The 19,502-nt window shown below is 39.6% G+C and overlaps 3 protein-coding genes across 7 annotated transcripts; 1 reads left to right on the top strand and 2 right to left on the bottom strand.

Moving 5' to 3' along the window:
• Positions 1 to 171: 171 nt before the first annotated feature.
• LOC117946837 (26S proteasome non-ATPase regulatory subunit 4-like) lies at positions 172 to 4,984 on the bottom strand. The gene is made up of 10 exons (XM_034875243.1): positions 4,881 to 4,984; positions 3,607 to 3,747; positions 3,410 to 3,524; positions 3,042 to 3,128; positions 2,364 to 2,432; positions 2,031 to 2,246; positions 1,695 to 1,803; positions 1,435 to 1,572; positions 751 to 806; positions 172 to 667 (listed from the first exon to the last, which is right to left on the bottom strand). Exons 1-10 carry the CDS (start codon positions 4,904 to 4,906, stop codon positions 497 to 499), a joined length of 1,128 nt encoding a protein of 375 aa, XP_034731134.1. The 5' UTR covers positions 4,907 to 4,984; the 3' UTR covers positions 172 to 496.
• Positions 4,985 to 5,375: 391 nt separating this feature from the next.
• Positions 5,376 to 6,804, top strand: LOC117946838 (serum amyloid P-component-like). The gene is given in 5 exon segments (XM_034875244.1): positions 5,376 to 5,517; positions 5,796 to 5,853; positions 6,042 to 6,144; positions 6,237 to 6,649; positions 6,652 to 6,804. Coding segments are annotated over 4 exon segments (669 nt in total). The 5' UTR covers positions 5,376 to 5,517; the 3' UTR covers positions 6,747 to 6,804.
• Positions 6,805 to 6,892: 88 nt separating this feature from the next.
• Positions 6,893 to 19,273, bottom strand: LOC117946834 (phosphatidylinositol 4-phosphate 5-kinase type-1 alpha-like). Of its 5 annotated transcripts, none has more exons than XM_034875236.1 (17): positions 19,114 to 19,273; positions 17,190 to 17,225; positions 15,642 to 15,676; positions 15,304 to 15,396; positions 14,989 to 15,119; positions 14,673 to 14,790; positions 13,961 to 14,113; positions 13,478 to 13,777; positions 12,246 to 12,475; positions 12,052 to 12,135; positions 11,881 to 11,929; positions 11,478 to 11,562; positions 10,800 to 10,970; positions 10,542 to 10,674; positions 10,384 to 10,446; positions 10,174 to 10,277; positions 6,893 to 10,049 (listed from the first exon to the last, which is right to left on the bottom strand). In XM_034875236.1, the coding sequence occupies exons 1-17, from the start codon at positions 19,157 to 19,159 to the stop codon at positions 10,006 to 10,008; spliced, it is 1,875 nt and encodes a 624-aa protein (XP_034731127.1). In that variant the 5' UTR covers positions 19,160 to 19,273; the 3' UTR covers positions 6,893 to 10,005. The 5 variants fall into 5 exon arrangements, with proteins under 5 accessions (XP_034731127.1, XP_034731130.1, XP_034731128.1 ...); XM_034875239.1 differs by having other exon boundaries at positions 10,178 to 10,277; positions 19,114 to 19,272; XM_034875237.1 differs by having other exon boundaries at positions 10,393 to 10,446; positions 19,114 to 19,271.
• Between the last annotated feature and the right edge of the window lie 229 nt (positions 19,274 to 19,502).

Below are 19,502 nucleotides of genomic sequence, written 5' to 3'. Positions count from 1 at the left end.
ATCTTGCAACTTGCGACATACATGTTTAACTGGATGCTACTGTAGCTGTGTAATACCAGTCATGATTCTACATTTCAATGCAAGCAACATCCATTGATATTTTGGTAAGTACAGTATATGTAAATTAAATGCTGGAGCTAACAGAATTGTAAACACATTTCAAGCCTCAGATGAAGTAGCACCTTGTATTCTGTAAATTTATTGAGGAAATCTGCCCAGGATAGTGGGAAGTTGTTTTACAAAAGATTTTTTAAAAGCACATCTGTGTGACACACAAAAAAAAAATATATATATATATATATATATCAGAATAGGCCCTAACATAAAGTTGGAAAACAAGGCAAAAGTTGTTTAGTTTACACAGCTACATAAACAAAAAATGAATAAAATGGTTCCTGTATGGAGGAGAGTAATAACATTACTTTTGATAACACATGCGGTGCAATTCTCAGGTCTTTTTTTATTTATCATATATTAAGTTTCTCTCTTTGGGCGTTCATTTCTTTTTCTCCTCATCCTTGTTGGCGTCGGGTTTAGAGCCCTTCTGGGAAGCTAGAGACCCCATAGCGTTACGGATGGCCTCGTTATTGGGGTCCACTCCAGGAAGGTTTTCCAGGACGCTCTGAAGGAACTCCGGATCCTGCATAACATCATAGTCCTCGTCGTCCTGCACACAGAAAATGACACTGTTACCTAGCACTTCAATCTGATGAAAAAGACAAATGAGAACTAATAAAGGTTTGTGCTTACTTTGGCCTTGCTAGAGTCCATGTCAGTTCCTGTGTCCATGTCTTCAGTACCAAACTCTGAAAGAAAAATGGGACAGAAATGGTTGAGTAGGGGAAAATGGGGTCTATGGACAATAGTGGTCAGTTTTAACCTACTCTATCTGATGTGCTTCTGTGCTAAAAACACATTTGGACATTTTGAAGTGAATTTAATATCCACAAGTGCAAAAAGTAATAAATAATAAGGTTTGCTATCTTAAGTAACAAGAGCAATACCATGCTTGTACTCTCATGTTAAATTTAGTGCAGATAAAATACTGGGATAAGTAATTGTATTAGAGTGCCAATACAAACAAAACAATAGCCCTAATGTCAACATTTCCAGGTAACCCTTATCCAAATCGGCAGTTAGATATATAAACTTCTATCTATCTTTATACCTACAGTGATAAAAGGCAAACACATTTTATATTCTGGAGTTTGTCCGTGGCTGACTTTACATTCAAGATTACAAATAACACGAAATAAGTAAAACACATACAGAACACCCACCAACCACACAAACTGGTTCTTCTGCTTCCTCTAACATGCCTTAAACTTAATTTGATAATGTTGATGTGATGCATACTGAATCTCAGATTGTATTAGAGGTTATCAATTCTCCTGGCCAGGGAAATTCAGAAAATTAAATTAAAGTTTGTTTAACCTGCTCCTTCTCCCTGCATGGACATCTGCAGAGCATAGACAATCTGTTCATCCTCTGTCATGCGACTGAAGTCTGGTAGAGCAGGTGTGGATGAGTCCGTATGGGGAACAGACATCTTCAACAAGGCATCCTCAGATTCTGCAACAGAAAGAAAGAAAAAACACACTGTGAGAACAAACTCACGCTGAGAGCTATAAACCCTCTACTGAAGGAAGTTGGCATCGATAATAGCAAATCAAGTTGTTGGACATTTTTCTGACCATCTGCAGCTGCAGAGGAAATGCCGGCTTCAGTAGCTGATGCGACACTGGCTCTGCGCGCTTCATCCTCCTGTCGCTGTCTCTGCTCCTCCATAGACACCCTTAGAGCCTAGAGAGAAGAGAAGAAAGGAAGAAAACAATCTCATAAATCCACATATAGCATGACACCACACAAATATACAATGAAGAGAGGATTAAAAAAAAAAGGTGGTAGTTGAAAGTAGTTTAGTAGTTTAGGATTTAGTGGAAAAAGACAAGAAAAGTTGTGGTGAATGAACTATACAAATGACACACACTACAGTGACTTGTTGTAGTGTATTTCCCCTGCTCTCTTACCAAGGCCAGCTCTGGGTCTGCGCTGGGATCCACTCCAAACTCAAAGTCACCAGCACCCAGGCCCAACACTGCACCTCCCTCTCCAGCCAGGACAGGTGAGGACAGCAGGGCATCAGCCAGACTGGGGCCTGGAGGAACTGTGACCAGGTGGGAGCCTGCTCCCTCTTTGCCATTCAGTGTGTTGATGAAGGCTGTCAGCTTCTCTGTGTTCATCTCCTGCGTGGGTGAGAAAGAACGAGGGTAAGCATGTGGACCAGATAACAGCTTAGAGAGGGCAAAAATACACACAATAGCACATTCAATTTTTTAAGATGCTGAGTGATGAAAAAATACCTCCTCTCCAAAGTTTATCACATCCACATTGACCTTTTCCTTCTTTAGACGCTTTGCCATTTTGACCATCTATGGATAAACAAAAAAACTTCCGTCACACAAACACATACATGCAATCCCGCGTTATCAGGGGCCTGAAAGCATTACTACAGAAACTTAGCTAGATAACCACATCTAGAATTCTCCTTTGTGAGGGACGCCTGTAATGTAATGTCCCTGTGGGGATTATTAAAAGTATGTCTTCTCCTCCTCCTCCCTCTTTGCTGTGTGCATATTTACACTGATAATGTAATGGCACAACATGCAGAAAGAAAATACGAGTGGTAAGTGGTGTTTAACTTCTTCAAAGATACTGATGTTTGCAGTTGACTTTAACTCTTTAAATAACCCAGGGAGACTTGTGTTACTCTACATTTATGGCTTAGTCAGTGAATTCTTTAGATAACCAAAGTGTGAATAATGATGTGTTAATATTACTTGGCGTATACAGAGTAAGAATGTGGTGACCAGGACACTTTTCAAAGAGGATGTTTATCATCCCATCCAAAGAGATCCGTTATTGTTAAAAGTCTCTTTCCTGGTTATTAATATAAAATGTCCCAAATGTAGTATTTGGTGGGTAATACATTACCACCAATATCAGCAAAACACATTGAATTATGTCAGAAATAAGCTCACTTCTTTTTCATTGTCCTCCACTGGGCTGCCAACAAATGCTATGATGCGCATTTTGTGGTTTTTGCCCTGCCTGTGCTTCAGCGCCAACTACAAAGAGAAACATGAATGAAAATTTAAAAAAAAGCTTATGACATTCATATGACATAATAGAATAAAACAACTGATCTTTTCACAACAGACATTTCGGAAAAAGCACAGCTGTGATTAACAATGGCTTTATTACATGTAGGCGAGCCCGTTGTATAACTGACCTCTCCGTATGTCCTAACGTTCCTAAAATTTACTTCACGCTATTTTCCAGGTCTTCAGCTGATTTCCTAAAGTAAAGCAGGAGAAGACTCACTTTGTAATGAGAGTCACAAACTCACATGTGCCACCCTGATGCCGGTGCAGAAGCTGATGTTTCCACGAGGCTGCACAGCATGCAGCTTGGACAGTATCCTTCCTGTGTCTGGTGTCAGTGTGGTCAGCACCTCACAGTTGCTGCGCAGGGACACAGCACTTGTGTTATTATATGAACATATTTTGAGTGTCTGTACACTCATTCAAACACACTGCCTCTTACTTCGCCATGGTGATGAGGCCCACGTTGTTTTCAGGGTTAGTGCGGGTCTTGGAGTGACAAACTATATTGACTGCGTCCTGCTGAGCCTGAAGCCTGGTGGGCAAAAAGTCTCCATTGCGCATGTACTCACTATTGTCCACACTAAGAAAAACAGCAGGGTTAAGAATGTATAAAATGTAAATTACATTGATTGGACAAATGTTGGTATGTTGATAGTATGACAATATATATGTGCAACTCTAATAAAATCACTGTTTAACCTATGTATATACAGTCTTTAGTATAATATGTAAAGGTGGAAGAAACTGAAACAATAAGCTCATGAATCAATCAACAGAGAATACAGTTTTTATAAAAGGAATTGATCAAACTGAAATGCAAGCACTTTAAACATTCAGCCTCCTAAAAGTGAAGATTTGCTGGTTTATGTCTTTAATTTAGAGTCTTGGACTGTTGGTTGGACAAAACAAGCAATATGAACACGTTGCTTTGGGAAAATGTGACACGCATTTATCACTATTTTCTGACATTTAATAGACAAATTTATAAATAAAAAAAAAACTATCAATTTATAACACATTAATGGAAATTATTGTTGAGGCCCCAGTAAAAGTAGTAAACTGAACATATACATTGTGAATGATGCATGTTGCTAAAATGCCTGCATGTCGTTACTGCGAACGTTATATGAAAAACAGTACATTGTTTAACGAAACAGAAGGTTGTTTAATGTTATGTTCTCCCTCTGAATGCATTCAAAAATTAAGAGACAGCCTATTCGTGATAACTAAATAACATGTTAGCGCAGTTGGTCAAACAAAGACAACAATAGATTCCACTGAGTTGCATGTTTTGACAATGACAGTAGGTTTTAGTTTTGTTAGCTAGCTAATGCTACACGATAAACAAAGCCATTTTTAATACAACGTGAGGCGCACTCTGGACTTTACAGTTGACGTCTACACACATAAGATAGCAACACTACATTGGCTAGCGTTTGTAAACATATAGCTAACTTGTTAAATGTCTATAAAGTGCCTAAAAAGACGTTTGTTAGCGATGGGATAGAAGCTCCTGCTGGCTAACGTTAGCTAACGTTAGGTTATGGAGTGACTCAGGCTTCACCAACCCCTAAAAAAAACATGTAAACCTGCTCAAACGTTTCAGGCAAACGACGTCAAAAGAAGCATATTCCTTTTACAAATAATAACTCGTTTTGTCAAAAAAAATTAGCCGGTTCAGTTTTAACTTTAACCATATTTATAATTCCTTACCAGACCATAGTACTTTCAAGCCCCATCTTGATGTCGGTGGTTTAAGACGTCATCGTATGGGTTTATGGGTAATGGTGTATTTTTATAGAAAGAAAAAAAAATGTGGAGGATATACTATGCATTTAATAAAATGTTTTGATAAAATGTTAGGGTATGTAAAATGTGATAACAATTTCAATGTACAATGCGCTCCAAAAGTTTGGTTGAATTCATGCTCAAGTATTACAGCCATTAAAAATCTCAAAAGGCCGAGAGGTATTTCTTTAAGCACTTGGTGATCATGTAACATGACAAGAACTGTCAACAAAGCAGATATTTAAAGACGGTGTATGTTACAAATAAAAGACACATGTGAATTCAGGCGTACACAGTGCTAGCACAGGTGTGCACATTTGATGGTGTCTACCTGTGAAAAAAAAAAAGTCTTTCCTGGCTAAAATAAATCCTGCAAGTGTCCCGCAGTATGTCCCATAGGCCCCAAAAAGTGCCCTTTTGATGTTTGATTTACCCTACGGTTGGGAAATAGTCCAGAGTCCTCCATTGTGAAAGCTGATCAAACAACTCATCTCACAAATACAAGCAGTTCAGTCATCCTGAGGTTGGGGCAACCAGGAAAAGAAGCTGACACAGCCACAAGGTGAAATAAACTATATCTCCTCCTAATAGTTAATTTGTTTGAATGTACTGTCATAATATGTAGGCTATTAACTCATTTATTGAAGTGATATTTACTCAATTGCTGATGGAAAAACACTAATGACTAAATTTGATGTAAAAACATGGTGCTTGGAACCTTCAGATGCGGCCTAACAGCGATTCATTGATGCATTATTTAGTTGAAGTGATTGTATGAAGACTTCAAAGACAATTGAATATTTTCACTGAACAGTAAAATATTGTTTTGTTTTGTCTCAGATGGGGACACTCTTATTTTTGATGGTGATGTTTGCAACATGTTGTGCAGCACCCCAAGGTATGTCAACCTTCAATCAACGAAGCTTTGTGCACAAGTTTGTGTTTACGGAGTAGCATTTGACTGATATAACATAGATTGAATACTTGTTTGTTTCAATTACAGAACAAATTAGTTAATGTAGTTAGTATTCTTGCTCGCTCTCCTCATCTGAAAGAATTTCTTGGTTTGATTTTCCACCTGTGCAGATCTGTCAGGCAAAGTGTTTGTCTTTCCAAAAGAGAGCAACACAGATCGTGTGAGACTCCTGACATCTCAAACCAAATTCAGCTCTGTGACCACCTGTCTCAGGTAACTAGCGGAGTAATTATAAAGCTTCTTTGTTCAAAGTAATGTTTGAAAATTCTTTGCCCCAGTTTCTCACACCTGGCACATCTGTTCAGATTCAAAACAGATCTCACCAGGAATTATGGGCTCTTCTCTTTGTCCACCTCTGCACAGACCAATGACTTTGTGCTCTTTAAGATTAATTCAGACGATGTCATTAGGATGCATGCTCGGGGCGAAGCCACAGACTTCCTGTCACTGTCATTTGCTCCAAACACCTGGCACTCTATGTGTGCCACCTGGCGCTCCGACAACGGGTTGGCTCAGCTGTGGGTGGACGGCAAGGCGACCATCAAGAGATACATCAAAGCTGGGCCCATTACTGGAGCACCCATTATCACCCTGGGCCAAAAGCAGGGTACCCATGGAGGGAGTTTCGATGCAAAACAATCATTCATTGGTATGATAACTAAAGTCCACCTTTGGGACTATGTTATCCCCACCGCTGAGATTAAACGCTATATGGATGACAACACTTCATTTCAGGCAACGTGTTCAACTGGGGTGCCCTGCAGTACGAAATCACAGGGCAGGTTTTGGTGGATGAGGAGTCTGAAGTTATGTAACAGGGTGTTTAACAGTGTTATGTTCTTGAGAAATGATTAAAATCAACACTTAAAAGATGGTAGCACTTTGTTTTTTCAACACACATTATTCACAAACATCTAGTCAAAGGTTGTTGGATAATACACATGAACAAAGGGACCAAACCAAGATTTAGAAAATATGTTTAATCCTTTAAACTCAAACATGAAAACATCACCAGCACATAACAGAAACATGGCAGGAGAGACAGGCAGCACATATTGCATGAGAAGGCATTTCTGTGACTCCTATGTACATATACACATTTTATACACAGTAAAAATATAGTAATTGAAGCATTATAGGACAACCAGCAATGGTGGCTCGTAGGCCGCGTGAAACATTCATGTTGAAAAATGGTGGGAGATTAACAACCCAGAATCATCATGGCGGAAACCTGTCTATCATGTCACAATCTAAACATGAAATATAAAAAGTGAAAATGTCAAATTCTCCCCCTTCATAGGCAATACACACTATAAAGTTTCAGACATCCTTTTGTCAGTATACGTACAATCATCTAAAAAGGTACATAATACAACTTTCATCTTTTCAGCCTGCAGCGATTAATCCTAATAATAAATATACTTCTTAGAGCTGAAAAGGTGGTAGATTGTGGTTCATATTGCATTACTTCAAATATACTGTAGTGTCTACACTGGGTGCACCGCCCTTTAAGCACCATAGGATGACGTTTCTCTTGTGTCATTGGGTAGTACATAACTGTGACACAGCTGGTTTACATCCAGCAATTGCACAGTACCACACAAAAACAAAAAAAATGTCACAACATAAAACATCAAAATCCAGTCACAAAATAAGATCTAGATTTTTCTTTTGAGAAAAAATTTCCTGGAGTGTTTTCTTTGGCGGCTGTTTGACTCAACCAACTAAATGCAACTTTAAACGGATCGGTTTGAAATAATCAATATTTTACATTTCAGCATATCAGAAAAAAATAATTTCAAGTACATTACCCCAAATACATAAAAGGTGGTAAATAACAGATACTAAGAGCTACCACCACTGTAGTAAATTGAACTTGAATTTCACAGGAATGTGGAGTTAAATCTTTTAAATGTCTCAGGACACAAACCAATTGCTTGATAAAGAAAAAATAAATTGTCAGATACAGTTTATCAGACGGGAAATTATTTAGGAAAACAAATATCCAGTTCTATAAAAGATCCTTAAACACAGGTCAACCCAGTGTTATTACCATGTTCTACATATCAGTAAATGCAGGTTTTGAGGAGTGTCTTGATTTCATTTTCCTGTACTGGACCTTAACCTTTGCAAGAACTCCCCACTCCTTTCTTTGGTGCAGTGATTGACTTATACAACAAAAGACTCAACTGTGCATTGATGAACATACATAGTTTTTGTTCCTTCTATATTCCCAACTCCCATTTTCCCTTCTCCCTCTCTGCTGCATAGACCAAATGTGCCTACAAAACAAACAGTAGTTCCTTAAATGAGATGATATCTATGATCTTGAGTGTTGCTACGGTCACTTGGTAGTTATTCAAATTTCTGTATCAGAAATCTCTCAGGAGGGGAGGGGTGGAGGGGGGCGTGGTAAAAACCTCTCAGCCATCCGCCTTTGCAGCTTGCATAGTGCCCTAAACAACATCAACACAAACATTTTGTGAAAACAAAGGACAACGCATAATTGTTATGAAAAGCAGAGTAAAAGCAGCGTAAGACTACGTACAACAAAAAATACAAATAATAATAGGTACACACATGGTTAATATTGGTCAAGGGTGGATGTGGGCGAGAGGTCATTTCTGTAACCAGCAGAAATGAATATTAAGAGACAGACATCCTTACGGTCCGATGTTGGGAGAGTTTACAAGATAAGCTGAGCTGATGAACCAGTGACTGAGCGCCTGACGTTCGCATGCATAAGCAAAAAAGGATTGTACTAGTGTTTGCATTAAAATTAAATTCCTTTAAGCTGATTGTTGGTCCAAACTTACAAATGGCAGTTTGATGACTTTAGCTGTAGTGAAAAGGCAGGTTTCTTTGTGTGACAACGCTAACCTGTAGAAAATGTCAGACATACTATACATCAAACGTTAAGGAGGGGACAAACATGTAAAGGCACAGACATGACGAAGATGAATGACAGTAGCTGGAAATTACTACTCTTCTACTAGCTTAATATCATGACTTCAATTAACAGCATCTAGTGGTCAGCAATGCTGTCAACAGCTCTTTTCTGTATTCATTTATAGCACATATGGTCTTCAACAGGGTGGGAGGTTTGTAAGGGTTGTACAAATGTGGTCTGCCATGTTAATAAGACACATTCTACATAAGAAAAACATTGTAAAGTACATTCAGCAGTGGCAAGATCTAGCTGGACCTTAGCCGCACCACCGTGCCTTCCAACAGAGTAACAAAACGTGAAACAAAAATTGCCGTGTTAAGTCTGGTTCAACCCATCCGTGTGCTATTTTGAAATATGTTGTCAAATACTGTACATCCACAATCAGTAAAAAGAAATGCATACATGATTGCAGAGACATCAGCAGCAAGTGCTGATGCAAACCAGGACCGTTGATAGTTTAGAGTGCCCCTGCTCATGAGGGGGAAAGGGGGAAATGGATGGGTGGAAATGGCCACACTTGAAATGTGAAGCCACTTAGACTTCGGCATGAACGCAGAGCGAAATATTCACTCCTACAAATGCAGGCTACGCCCTTCATGTGCTCTAAAGTGTGTGTTCATGCTGAAATGCTGTCGGTGCATCTCAAAATTGCTTCATGCTGCGAAAATTGGACAAGATGACTCTTCACAAAGAATTTGACTGCCTTTACCATCCACCGGTGACTGGGGCATGGACTTTCACAATATACAACTAATTATTGTTCAGTTAGTCATCAAAGCATCCTTCTTGTTTGGAACATGATGGGAAGTCTTTCTTTTATCAATGTAGTGCTGCCAGAGCTACTGCAGAGCTGCCAATTCAGGGTAATACGCATTTTCCAGGTGTGTATTAGAGACAATTGGGCCTTGGGATGTCGATGGCTGGGAAAGCTGAAGGCTACCGCACGCCGCCTTCTTCTCGATCTTCCCATCACTGCTTTCTTCACTGTCACAACCTCCACTGCACCTCGCTGCTTGATCCAGCGATCCCTGTATAAACTCTATGTGTGAGTAAACAACAGAGGTGCAACAGAGGGTCCGCGTTGGATGGGTGTTTCACTCTCTTTATTGTTATTTCTGCCCACTTCACCTCATCCAGAAACGCCTAGTCTTCAGATGTCTGTTTTTTACTGTGAAGATGAAACTAATGTCAGTACAAGAATACAAGTAATGTACAACTAATAGTGGCTGCTGCAACAATAATAATACTATAAATAATCTTTAATTACAGCTATATAGTTTCATCTGTTACACTTACAAAGCAGATGTTGGTCTCAGGGATTATGTCTGAGAGTGAAATTACTTCTTCGTTTCCAGACAGGTTGCCTGAATTATCGACCGCCCCTTCTTCCCCCAAACTGTAACAGAGAAAAGGCAGTTAATTCAAAACGACTAACACAAGCGAGAAAAAAATGCATCTAATTTCCGGTCTGATGAGGCTGTAATTTTATGACCTGTCACTGCCTTCTGTACCTGTGATGGTCAAGGTCTGTGTTTGCCGATTTATGAACTTCTACCCCTACAGACCTACGGAGAAAAGTTGGAGCAAAAGCAGATTAAAAAGTGTGAAAGTTGAGGTGGAAGAATGAAGGTCATGCATTGATATCTTGGAGATGCTTTACCGTAGGGGAGGAGAGGTGGAGGCAACTCCTGTGCTGCCTAGTGACGAGGTGGACAGGTTGGCCTCATAGTCCGCAGAGTTTTCTCCCAGCGGGGGGGTCCTCGGAACAAGATCTGGTCTGCCTAACTGAACGCCTGGGAACAAAGTATCATTAAGAAACCAAATATCAACAGCAGCATCTCCAATTTCAGCAAAGCTATGACAACAATAGATGTTCTTAACGTTCTTATCACTTTGCTCGTGACGTCTGGGTTCTTACCACTGTCTGCCTCTGAATCTGTGCTTTTAAAGTGGCTGTGGTAGACCAGTCTGGAGTCAACGGCTGACTGTCCCGCAGCGTGGGAGAGCGGGGTGGGACCTCCCAGGGTGGGGGCCCTCCTCAGACCTCCCGGAACACCACCGCGACTCTTCTTAGATGGTGATGGTTTTACTGAAGATGGAGCACATAAAAGTCGAAACGGTGACTTTTTACTAGGCCTACACAATTAATCCTTATAAAACAGCATTCTCGATTCTCATTTAATTTTAAGAGCCGACTGCATCACAAACACTACTACTTTCAACCGTGGGTTTTCAACACAGTCTGTCTAAAATAGGTTTTAAAGCGCTCCCGAGCGCTGCAGTGCTCTCCCTTCTCTTCATTGACACCAATATAACTATGTTTACAGGCTTGTGGTGATGCACAATGTGCTAAAGGTGTCAAAAAATGTATGTTTGTTACTGCCAATTTGTTTTGTTTTGTCATGGTTCACGTGGGCAATAATCATTACACTTTGTGAGAAATATCAATTCTAAACTAAAACATTGTGATTCCTATTTTTCCCCCAAATCATGCAGGCCTACTTTTTACCCCTGGGATTTCTATGCCGTCAATTGAAATCAGGCAATTAACTTAATTTAAGTACATTTAAAAAATACACACAAATGCATTACTTACGTGGAATTTTCTTGAACACTGTGCTGCACATGAATTGTTGGAAACGATCTGCATAGAATCCAGGTCTGTGAACTGAAACTGTGTCCTAAAGTAGTAAAACAGAAACAGAGCCATTAGATGTGCATGTTTATATCTAATCCAAATTGTCCTGTTAAACCTTTTGTTTAACAATTATCAATTAATTACCAAATTAATTTGCCATTTATTTTAATTAATCAAGTAAACTGGTGAGGCCCAAGGTAATATCATCAAAAAGGTATTGTCTTGTTATTAGTAAATTATCAAAATTGTGGTTTTCTTTTAGTCATCAACTAATCGATTAATTGACTAACCGTTCCACTTCCACATTGTATATTAAAACGTACAGCCATGAATGATAGTACTGTAGTGTGTAGGCTCTTACCCCGTCATGGACCAAGGCCTTCCAGGAGTGCTCCAACTTCTTAATAAACCTAAATAATAAGACAATAAAGTTACTAGAAGTCATAAAAATGGGTTAAGAAGGTGGGAAGCTTGCTTGTGAATTCAGAATGAATGTTTATACGAGGAACTGATTTGTCTGCTCGGAACAAACCTGTAGGACTGGAGAATGTCAATGATGCCGATGTAGATCAGCAACCTCTCTCCTTTAGTGTTACGAGATGGAATACCGCCCATGCTGAAAGGACAAGGCCACAGGATCAATAACATATCATTTCATTGTAATTGTCACAGACTAGACTACAAAACACTAGTTCAGTTTCAACTCTGCTTGTGGTCAAGACTCACTGGTCTTCTGAATCCAAAACTCCCTTCCCTCGAGCCTCGCCTTGAATGGACTCCATGGCTGTACAGTACAGACTTTTCTGAGCTTGTGGCCGGCGGTGATCCGGGGTCACCGCTCCTTCTGACCCCCCACTGTCGCCCGGGTTGCCCCCGCTACGCTCTCGATTGGCCTGGTCCATGTTGTGGATGCCCATCAACAGACTGTAATCCATTATCTTGAAACTCTGCAAGAGCTAGATAAAACAGAAATATAATAAATAAGTCGCCATGGCTATAGGTTAGGGATGTCATGATATCAATGAACAGCAATACTTAATTCCATAATTTAAACATTTGAGAGGGGGGGGGGGTCTCAAGTTACTCTTTTTTGTAATCAGGGAAACACGTCAGTCGTATAGCTGGTACCGAAGTACCGGGTCTCGTGACATCCCTACTATAGGCTTTCGCGTCTTAACTATTACAAGTTTCATAGTTTTATAGAGAATACCACAGACTCACAACAACATTGTTATTATTTGTTATTTTGCTTGATAACACTCAAAAATGTTCACAATGGTTTATGTGTTTTGTTTCAAGGTTCATTAATGAAATGTTTTTCAAACATTTGAATATATTTTCTAAGATAAAGTTAAACACTATGATATGATAATAAATGAGTTGTTGATTTATACCACTGTCTCTTAAATTTAGGTGGACTGTGGAAAAACAAAGTAACAGTGACCACAAAGACAGATTAGCCTCTAATGGAATGAGTTATTTGAACACATCTGTGACACTCCTAAAGTAGAAGGAAATTGTTAGAGTTCCGACATCAATAAATTATACGTAGCCTCTGTTATTCAAGTTGTTTGACTTTATCAGGTCTGACAAACCACTGTGTGATACGATAAATCCCGCCACTCTCTTCCATCACTTGAATTGTATTGTCCCTCATAAGAAACAATTAGTTTGCAGTCTCATGCGAGCTTGAGTCATCTTTGCAACACTAGACTGTTGGGTATGCCAGCAGTGGTGGAGCTCAACCCATTTCCAAAAAGCCTATTGCACTTGGTGCTTAGTCAAACTTCCAGCTGAATATTTGAGAAATGTAGGGGTTTTAATAACACTTGGTACCCAACAGAAAAGCTATCCACAAAACAGTGTAATTTTTTTATGATGAAACAAATGTATCTTGTAATACCATGTGGCCTGAGGGGCGTGAATAAAAATGAAAAACAAGTATCTCTGTGACTCACCAAGCAGTCCCTCTGAATGGTCTTGCACAGAGCATTGTAGTTGTCCGCTTCGAGCAGCAGACCGTCAGGCAAGTCCTGGATGAAGTCCAGGTCTTTGTGAATTGGAACGGCCTTTTCTCTTTCCTTAGGGGAAGCTCGTCTCTTATAGGTGGAGCCCTTCAGGTCGTATTTGAGGTGCATGGGGATGATCCGAGGCAGAAGATTATTCATCACTACAATACGGATATTCTTCCCACCTGCCTGCACGCAATACAGCCCGTAGAACTTGGGTAACAAGGTGCGCTTGTTTTGGTTTATGTTCTGGAAGGGAGGAGGAATATGGAAAACAGATTTGTGACACACTTAAGTAGAACAGTTCTAGGAATTATTAGAGCTCCCACTCATTTAAGTCTCCTGCTCTCAATAAAATTATTAATACTGCAATAATAATCACTCATATCGAACACAATCCCACTTTCTGTTATACTCATTTGTCAGGCTCACCATGAAGTATCCAGGTAGGAGTTTCTGGAGGAACTCTGCCTCTTTGTGTTGAACAGTCTTGATGATGAACTCGTCGTCACTGGAGACATAGAAGAGGGATCCGCTTGCTCCGGGGTTAGACAGCTCGATCAGTGGCTCGTTACACAGAGAATACTTCAAGATGAAGAGGAGTATGTATTAGTATCGAATTGAAACAAAGCAAACATGTTGGCATATGGAGCAGTTTTCTGTGAGAGTGTGAAATTCCAAATGCTGATATAACAAATAGCCAGCAGAGAAAGCATCAAGAGGGAGAAAAACCCAAAAGCCAGAAATATGACGAAAAATACTTGGATTAAGGCTTCACTCAGACCTGTGACGGCGAAGATCCACGACCACAGTGTCAACAATTTATGGCCATGTGTTGGTGAAGGAAAGCCTTAAACCTTCCAAGCTGCAGAGGCACTTGCAAACCCGACATAAAGTATTGCAGACAAAAAACTGTTTTTAGAAATAAAAACTACAGGAGCTACAAGGTCAGAAATCTGTCTTGCAAGAATGATCTCTCATTGGATAGCCAAAACTGGAAAGCCTTACAATTCATATGTATAGTGTAGTGGATAAACCTCTGAACGAAACCGTTCTACAAAAGAAAAGTTAGGAACAGTGACTAAAGCCAAAACAAGAGCAGTTCTTGTAAACATGGCAGTGTGTGTTTGGTGCAAGTACTGACCAGGTAGTCATCTGGTCGAATGCCAAAGAGTTCTCTGAAGTAGCGAAAGGCAATAGGAGCATAGGTCTTAAAACGAAAGTCACTGTAGTGGTGAGCAGGAGTCAGGTTACTGCCTTCACTAAAAACACACACACACATATATATATAAGAGAGAAAGAGAGAGAGAAAGAGAGAGAGAGAGAGAGAGAGAGAGAGAGAGAGAGAGAGAGAGAGAGAGAGAGAGAGAGAGAGAGAATTAAACTCAATTAAACTACATAAAATCAGAAACCACAAATTCACAATGGTTTTTTCAACTACAACTTCTGCTGTTATCAACCTGGGGAAGAAGATGCTTTCGACCACCACAAAGTCCTGCATGAGAACATCCCTCTCCGCCTTTTGGCTTAAGCTGCCAACTGTGTGAGTGATGCCCAACTGGATGGCACCTTTTAGGGCAGATGATGTGGTCTAGAGGGTTTAGAGAGGAAAAAAAACAGTAAGTGCTGGAACAAACAATATTTTACCCCTATGACTTCTGCTGTTTCAATGACTATTTTTTTTACATCTAGTAAGCTGAATTTCCAAACTAATTTTAGAATATAAACACCATCAGTAAAACCAATGGTGTCACTGACCTCCACCCCGTTCTAACCTTTTTATAAGTAGTCTCTCCTGTGGTGGTCTCAACCCCCCGGTGTCCAATGGTCTTCTTCATACTCTGAGTTGTGCCTGAAGAGCCAGGCATCTGAGGAGAGGGGCAGAGGAAAAAAACATTTAAATATGGTCTGTTGAGTGTGTTTGTGCTTCTGAACCTGTGAACCTATCACCTGTGTACCAAACAGGACTGTCTCTTACATCTCATGCTGGTGATGCTAAACCTGTTATTCTTCCCTCCTGAGGGTTGACTGTATCAACATTGACTTTACTTGGAAATCTACATAATACAGAGTTACTTTGTGAACTTAATAAGACAATTTCTGACGTCCTTACCTCTGAAGGAGCCATTTTTCGGATGCCACTGGTCCCTAAAGTAAGAAAAACAAGTTAAATAGGGATTTACAATGTGGGAATGACACTGACTCTTGAGAACTTAGAACACTAAGAACTTGAAAGCAGCTGTGCTTGATATTCAGAAAAGAAGTGGTTTGGGATTGCTTCCACACGGCTCTCGAAGACTGTTCCCCAACACGTCAAATACCGACGCTTTGTCACGGCCCTCGGGCTCAGATACCGACGCACAAGGCTCTCACACACATGCGTGGCCAGACTGGCTATCAAAACAAACAACAGAAAAACTCAGATTACAACACACATCTCTGCTCAGGAGGCCATTTCTCCACTATATATTTACATAGAAAATATTTGTTTACTGCTATATTCATGGTCTGAATATTAAGCCTTGTTCAGACACAACTTCATTAAAACCCATGTAAATGTCAACCCATGCAGTCAGCGTGAAGTTGATGCTTAAAAACAATTATTTTTTTTACTTTTAAGTTGGCTGCTTTAACGTGGAATAATTTTTTAATGACTGTTAAAGAAAAACTCTGCTGGTTAATTAGCAGGGCTATTTACAGCACTGGCTGATGACTATGAGGCCAATGATGAACCTAGAACTAAATATGGCCACAGAAACTAACTCTTGGCCTTGATACACCAGCTCTGTGTGTACTGGAACTACTCCTCCCCTGAGCTGGCTGCTCCAGATTTATCTTTATGTCTACAGTCACAACGGACCTCCTCCACAAAACTACAATTTCTAGCTCTTTCGGTAACAGCCAACTTTGTGTCTCAGAGTAACCGCATTTTTTAATTTGATTAACACTAATATGCTAATGTTAGTTCAATTAAGCCATTCAGCAAACTCAGCTGATCAACACAGTAGTAGTTTCTTGTAAGAAATAAAAATTCAAAAAAATCCAAAAAATCCAAGCCCTCACCAAGCAAAGACCTCTGGGTGTGTGCCAAATTTACTGGTTGGATAATCAAAAATGAGAAGTGAAATTGTTATACATTTTGTATTGCAAATTGTAAATACAACACATGATCTTTTTTCCAGGTAAGCATAATAATAACCACAAATGAAGGCGAAAGGCACACAAATTCTACACATGGTTTCCCATGGCCTTATATAAACTTGCTGTTTAAACCTACTATCTCGCCCACTTTGCAAGCACTGCTAGCCTGTAACCAATGGCAACATGTAGGTTACTTGAATGCTGCAGTGCCAGAGGTCAATATATACAAAAGGATGTTGGGAAGATTATACAACTTTAGTAACAATCCTGTGTGTGAAAATGCATCCATGCTCAGCAGATTCAATCCAGAGACTTAAACCCGACAAAGGTGGGAATGTTAATAATAAGGTAGTCTCACTGAATGCCATGCATCTCTTCTCAGTTAACTGGGACACATGGCAATCCTCTGGGACACAATGAGCATCATTCTGCCCACATTCCCTCTTATTATGTAAAAAGAACACACTATACCATCATCACTACTCATGCAGTTTATGCTCACGCACACCCATGCGTGTACCTCGCTGAAATGCTTTCCAGAACCGAGTCCTAATATCTGTGGAGTAGGATATTGTCAGCCTAAACGGATTAGCCTAGTAAATGAGCAACACTGAACACATTTACTAACTGTGTGTAAGTACAATGAAATGTGTTTCATGCAGAGCTGAAATAATGAATCAATCAATTTAATTAATCAATTAGAAATTGAATAAGCAACTATTTTGATAATAGACATATCCTATAAGTCATTTAAAAGCAAAAATACCAAACATTTTCTAGTTCCAGCTTCTTAAATTTATGAATGTGTTGCTTTTCTTTTACCATATCTGATAGTAACCATATCTGTGGGTTTGGACTGATAGTAGGCTAAAACAACAAATGCATTGCATTATATTGTCCTGCTATCTTATTGAAAAAACAGTTCATTGATTAATCAAGAAAATAAAATTATCAGATTAAATAATAACATGAATCATCAACCTCAGTCCTCATTTCATCACATTGCAATTTTTCTGATGAGTCAATGTAGAACTAGATTACAACACACAGTGCAGCAGACTCAGAGTAGGAATTACCCAACTCAACCCAATTAGGAATGACTTTAGCTCATCAGTGACAGACATACAACAATAGGCAAACCATCTGTTCTTCTCTGTATACTAAACAAATCCCTGCCAGCCTTGCTCACATGTAGCCTGCAGCATACACAAGCAACTAATATGGGGCATGCACACTCTCCTGACATAATTTTCTGCCTATGAACACCCCATATATAAACTGCTTCTTGGACCCTTTAGGAAACAAGGCAATTAAGGGCTAATATACCAGATACCACATTATGTTACTGTCACTCAACTGACTGTGTGTGTATTTGATAGAGCTACATGAGTGCTTTGACGCCACTATTTTTATTCAATGATTCAGTCTGGGTGGTTACCAATGGAAGCACAACTACTCTACACACAAGGAAGCTAATCAGTGGCACAACTAAATGGATTAGCTAGATGTAACCTCTCCCTCATCTGTCCTGTCTAGACCATAAGACACCTCTGAAAGCACTTTAGCTGCCCACCACCCATCTGGATGTGTGTGGGCACGGAAAACCACCTTCTATTAATGTGAAATATAAGAAACAAACCTTTCATCAGTTGAACAGGGACAACAAAGTAAATTAAGCCTATTCCTCAACTAAATAGGAAAGACAAGCATGTATAATTAGTGAAAAGAATGTAGGAAATCAATAAATTCAATATTTTAGATAATTAAATCTCAACTGTGAAAGTTTGGAAAGTAAGTGATGAGGTTACTGTCGCTTAGTTGTTAAGTACCAAATGGAAAATGGATTTGTTAGCAGCTTTACCACAAACCTGGACAGACAGAGAAAAAGGAGGGGTGTAACAGACGAGGAGGGCTGGGGGATACCAGGTTAGTTTCCTACAGAATGGATAGACCCATTTGGAATAGCAGCCACTTAGCTAGCGCTTTATATTATTTAGTAAACAATATACGGGTATATTTTAATCCGTCATCCCACTGTGTCTAGATAACTCGTTAACATTCAAACACCGTGGCTTAAGTTAATAACAAAACACACCACTTGAGCCAACGCGATCATGGGAATTGGCGTTATTTATTGACATTATTAATCCCAATACATACTTCGATATAACGCTTAATATTGGCGGCTTAATAAGCTAGCTAAAGCTTCGTGTGATTAGCAACAACACCAACTACGGTTTATCAAAAGGCAGCTAAACAAGCTAGCCAATTAATTGTTCATTTGTTACGTTGGAAGCCTCGATGCTAACTAGCTAGCTTACTTGCTAACCGGGACGTGAGAAAGCCAGTCACCGAGTCACACCATTATCGTTGCTATAAAGTGATTCACACTTCTGTTAGTTTGTTTTAAGGCAACAGAGGAAGAAGGTTTATTTATGAGATACCTGTCGGTGCTGCTGATCCCGAGTCTGCTGTTCCAACAGTCGCCATTATGATTTGGCTGTTCTCATCGCAGACAGCATCGACAGTTGAGTGCTGACACTCGTGTCGCAGCGGCAGCACCACAGCGCCCCCAGTGGACCGAAGTGGAACAGTTTCCGTTTCAGTTTGACTGGGCTAGCTACATTTTCCCCCCTTTTTCATGTTCAAGTTTAAGATTGTAGAAAACAGGTAATCTTGCCCCAACAGCTTTGAATACATTATTTACAATGTAATATTTTTGAGCTAATTTGTTGATAATCTTACCTTACAAGCTGCACTTTGATTTCCAATTTCCTGTAATGCTAGTTTGTATTTTTATATTATTATTTTTTGTGTTATGTGTTTGTTGTGA

This window comes from Etheostoma cragini, chromosome 6 (assembly GCF_013103735.1).
Source record: "Etheostoma cragini isolate CJK2018 chromosome 6, CSU_Ecrag_1.0, whole genome shotgun sequence".
NCBI classification, from domain to species: domain Eukaryota; kingdom Metazoa; phylum Chordata; class Actinopteri; order Perciformes; family Percidae; genus Etheostoma; species Etheostoma cragini.
The sequence above is the reverse complement of the archived record's forward strand: the minus strand, read 5'-3'. Positions and strand labels throughout refer to the sequence as shown.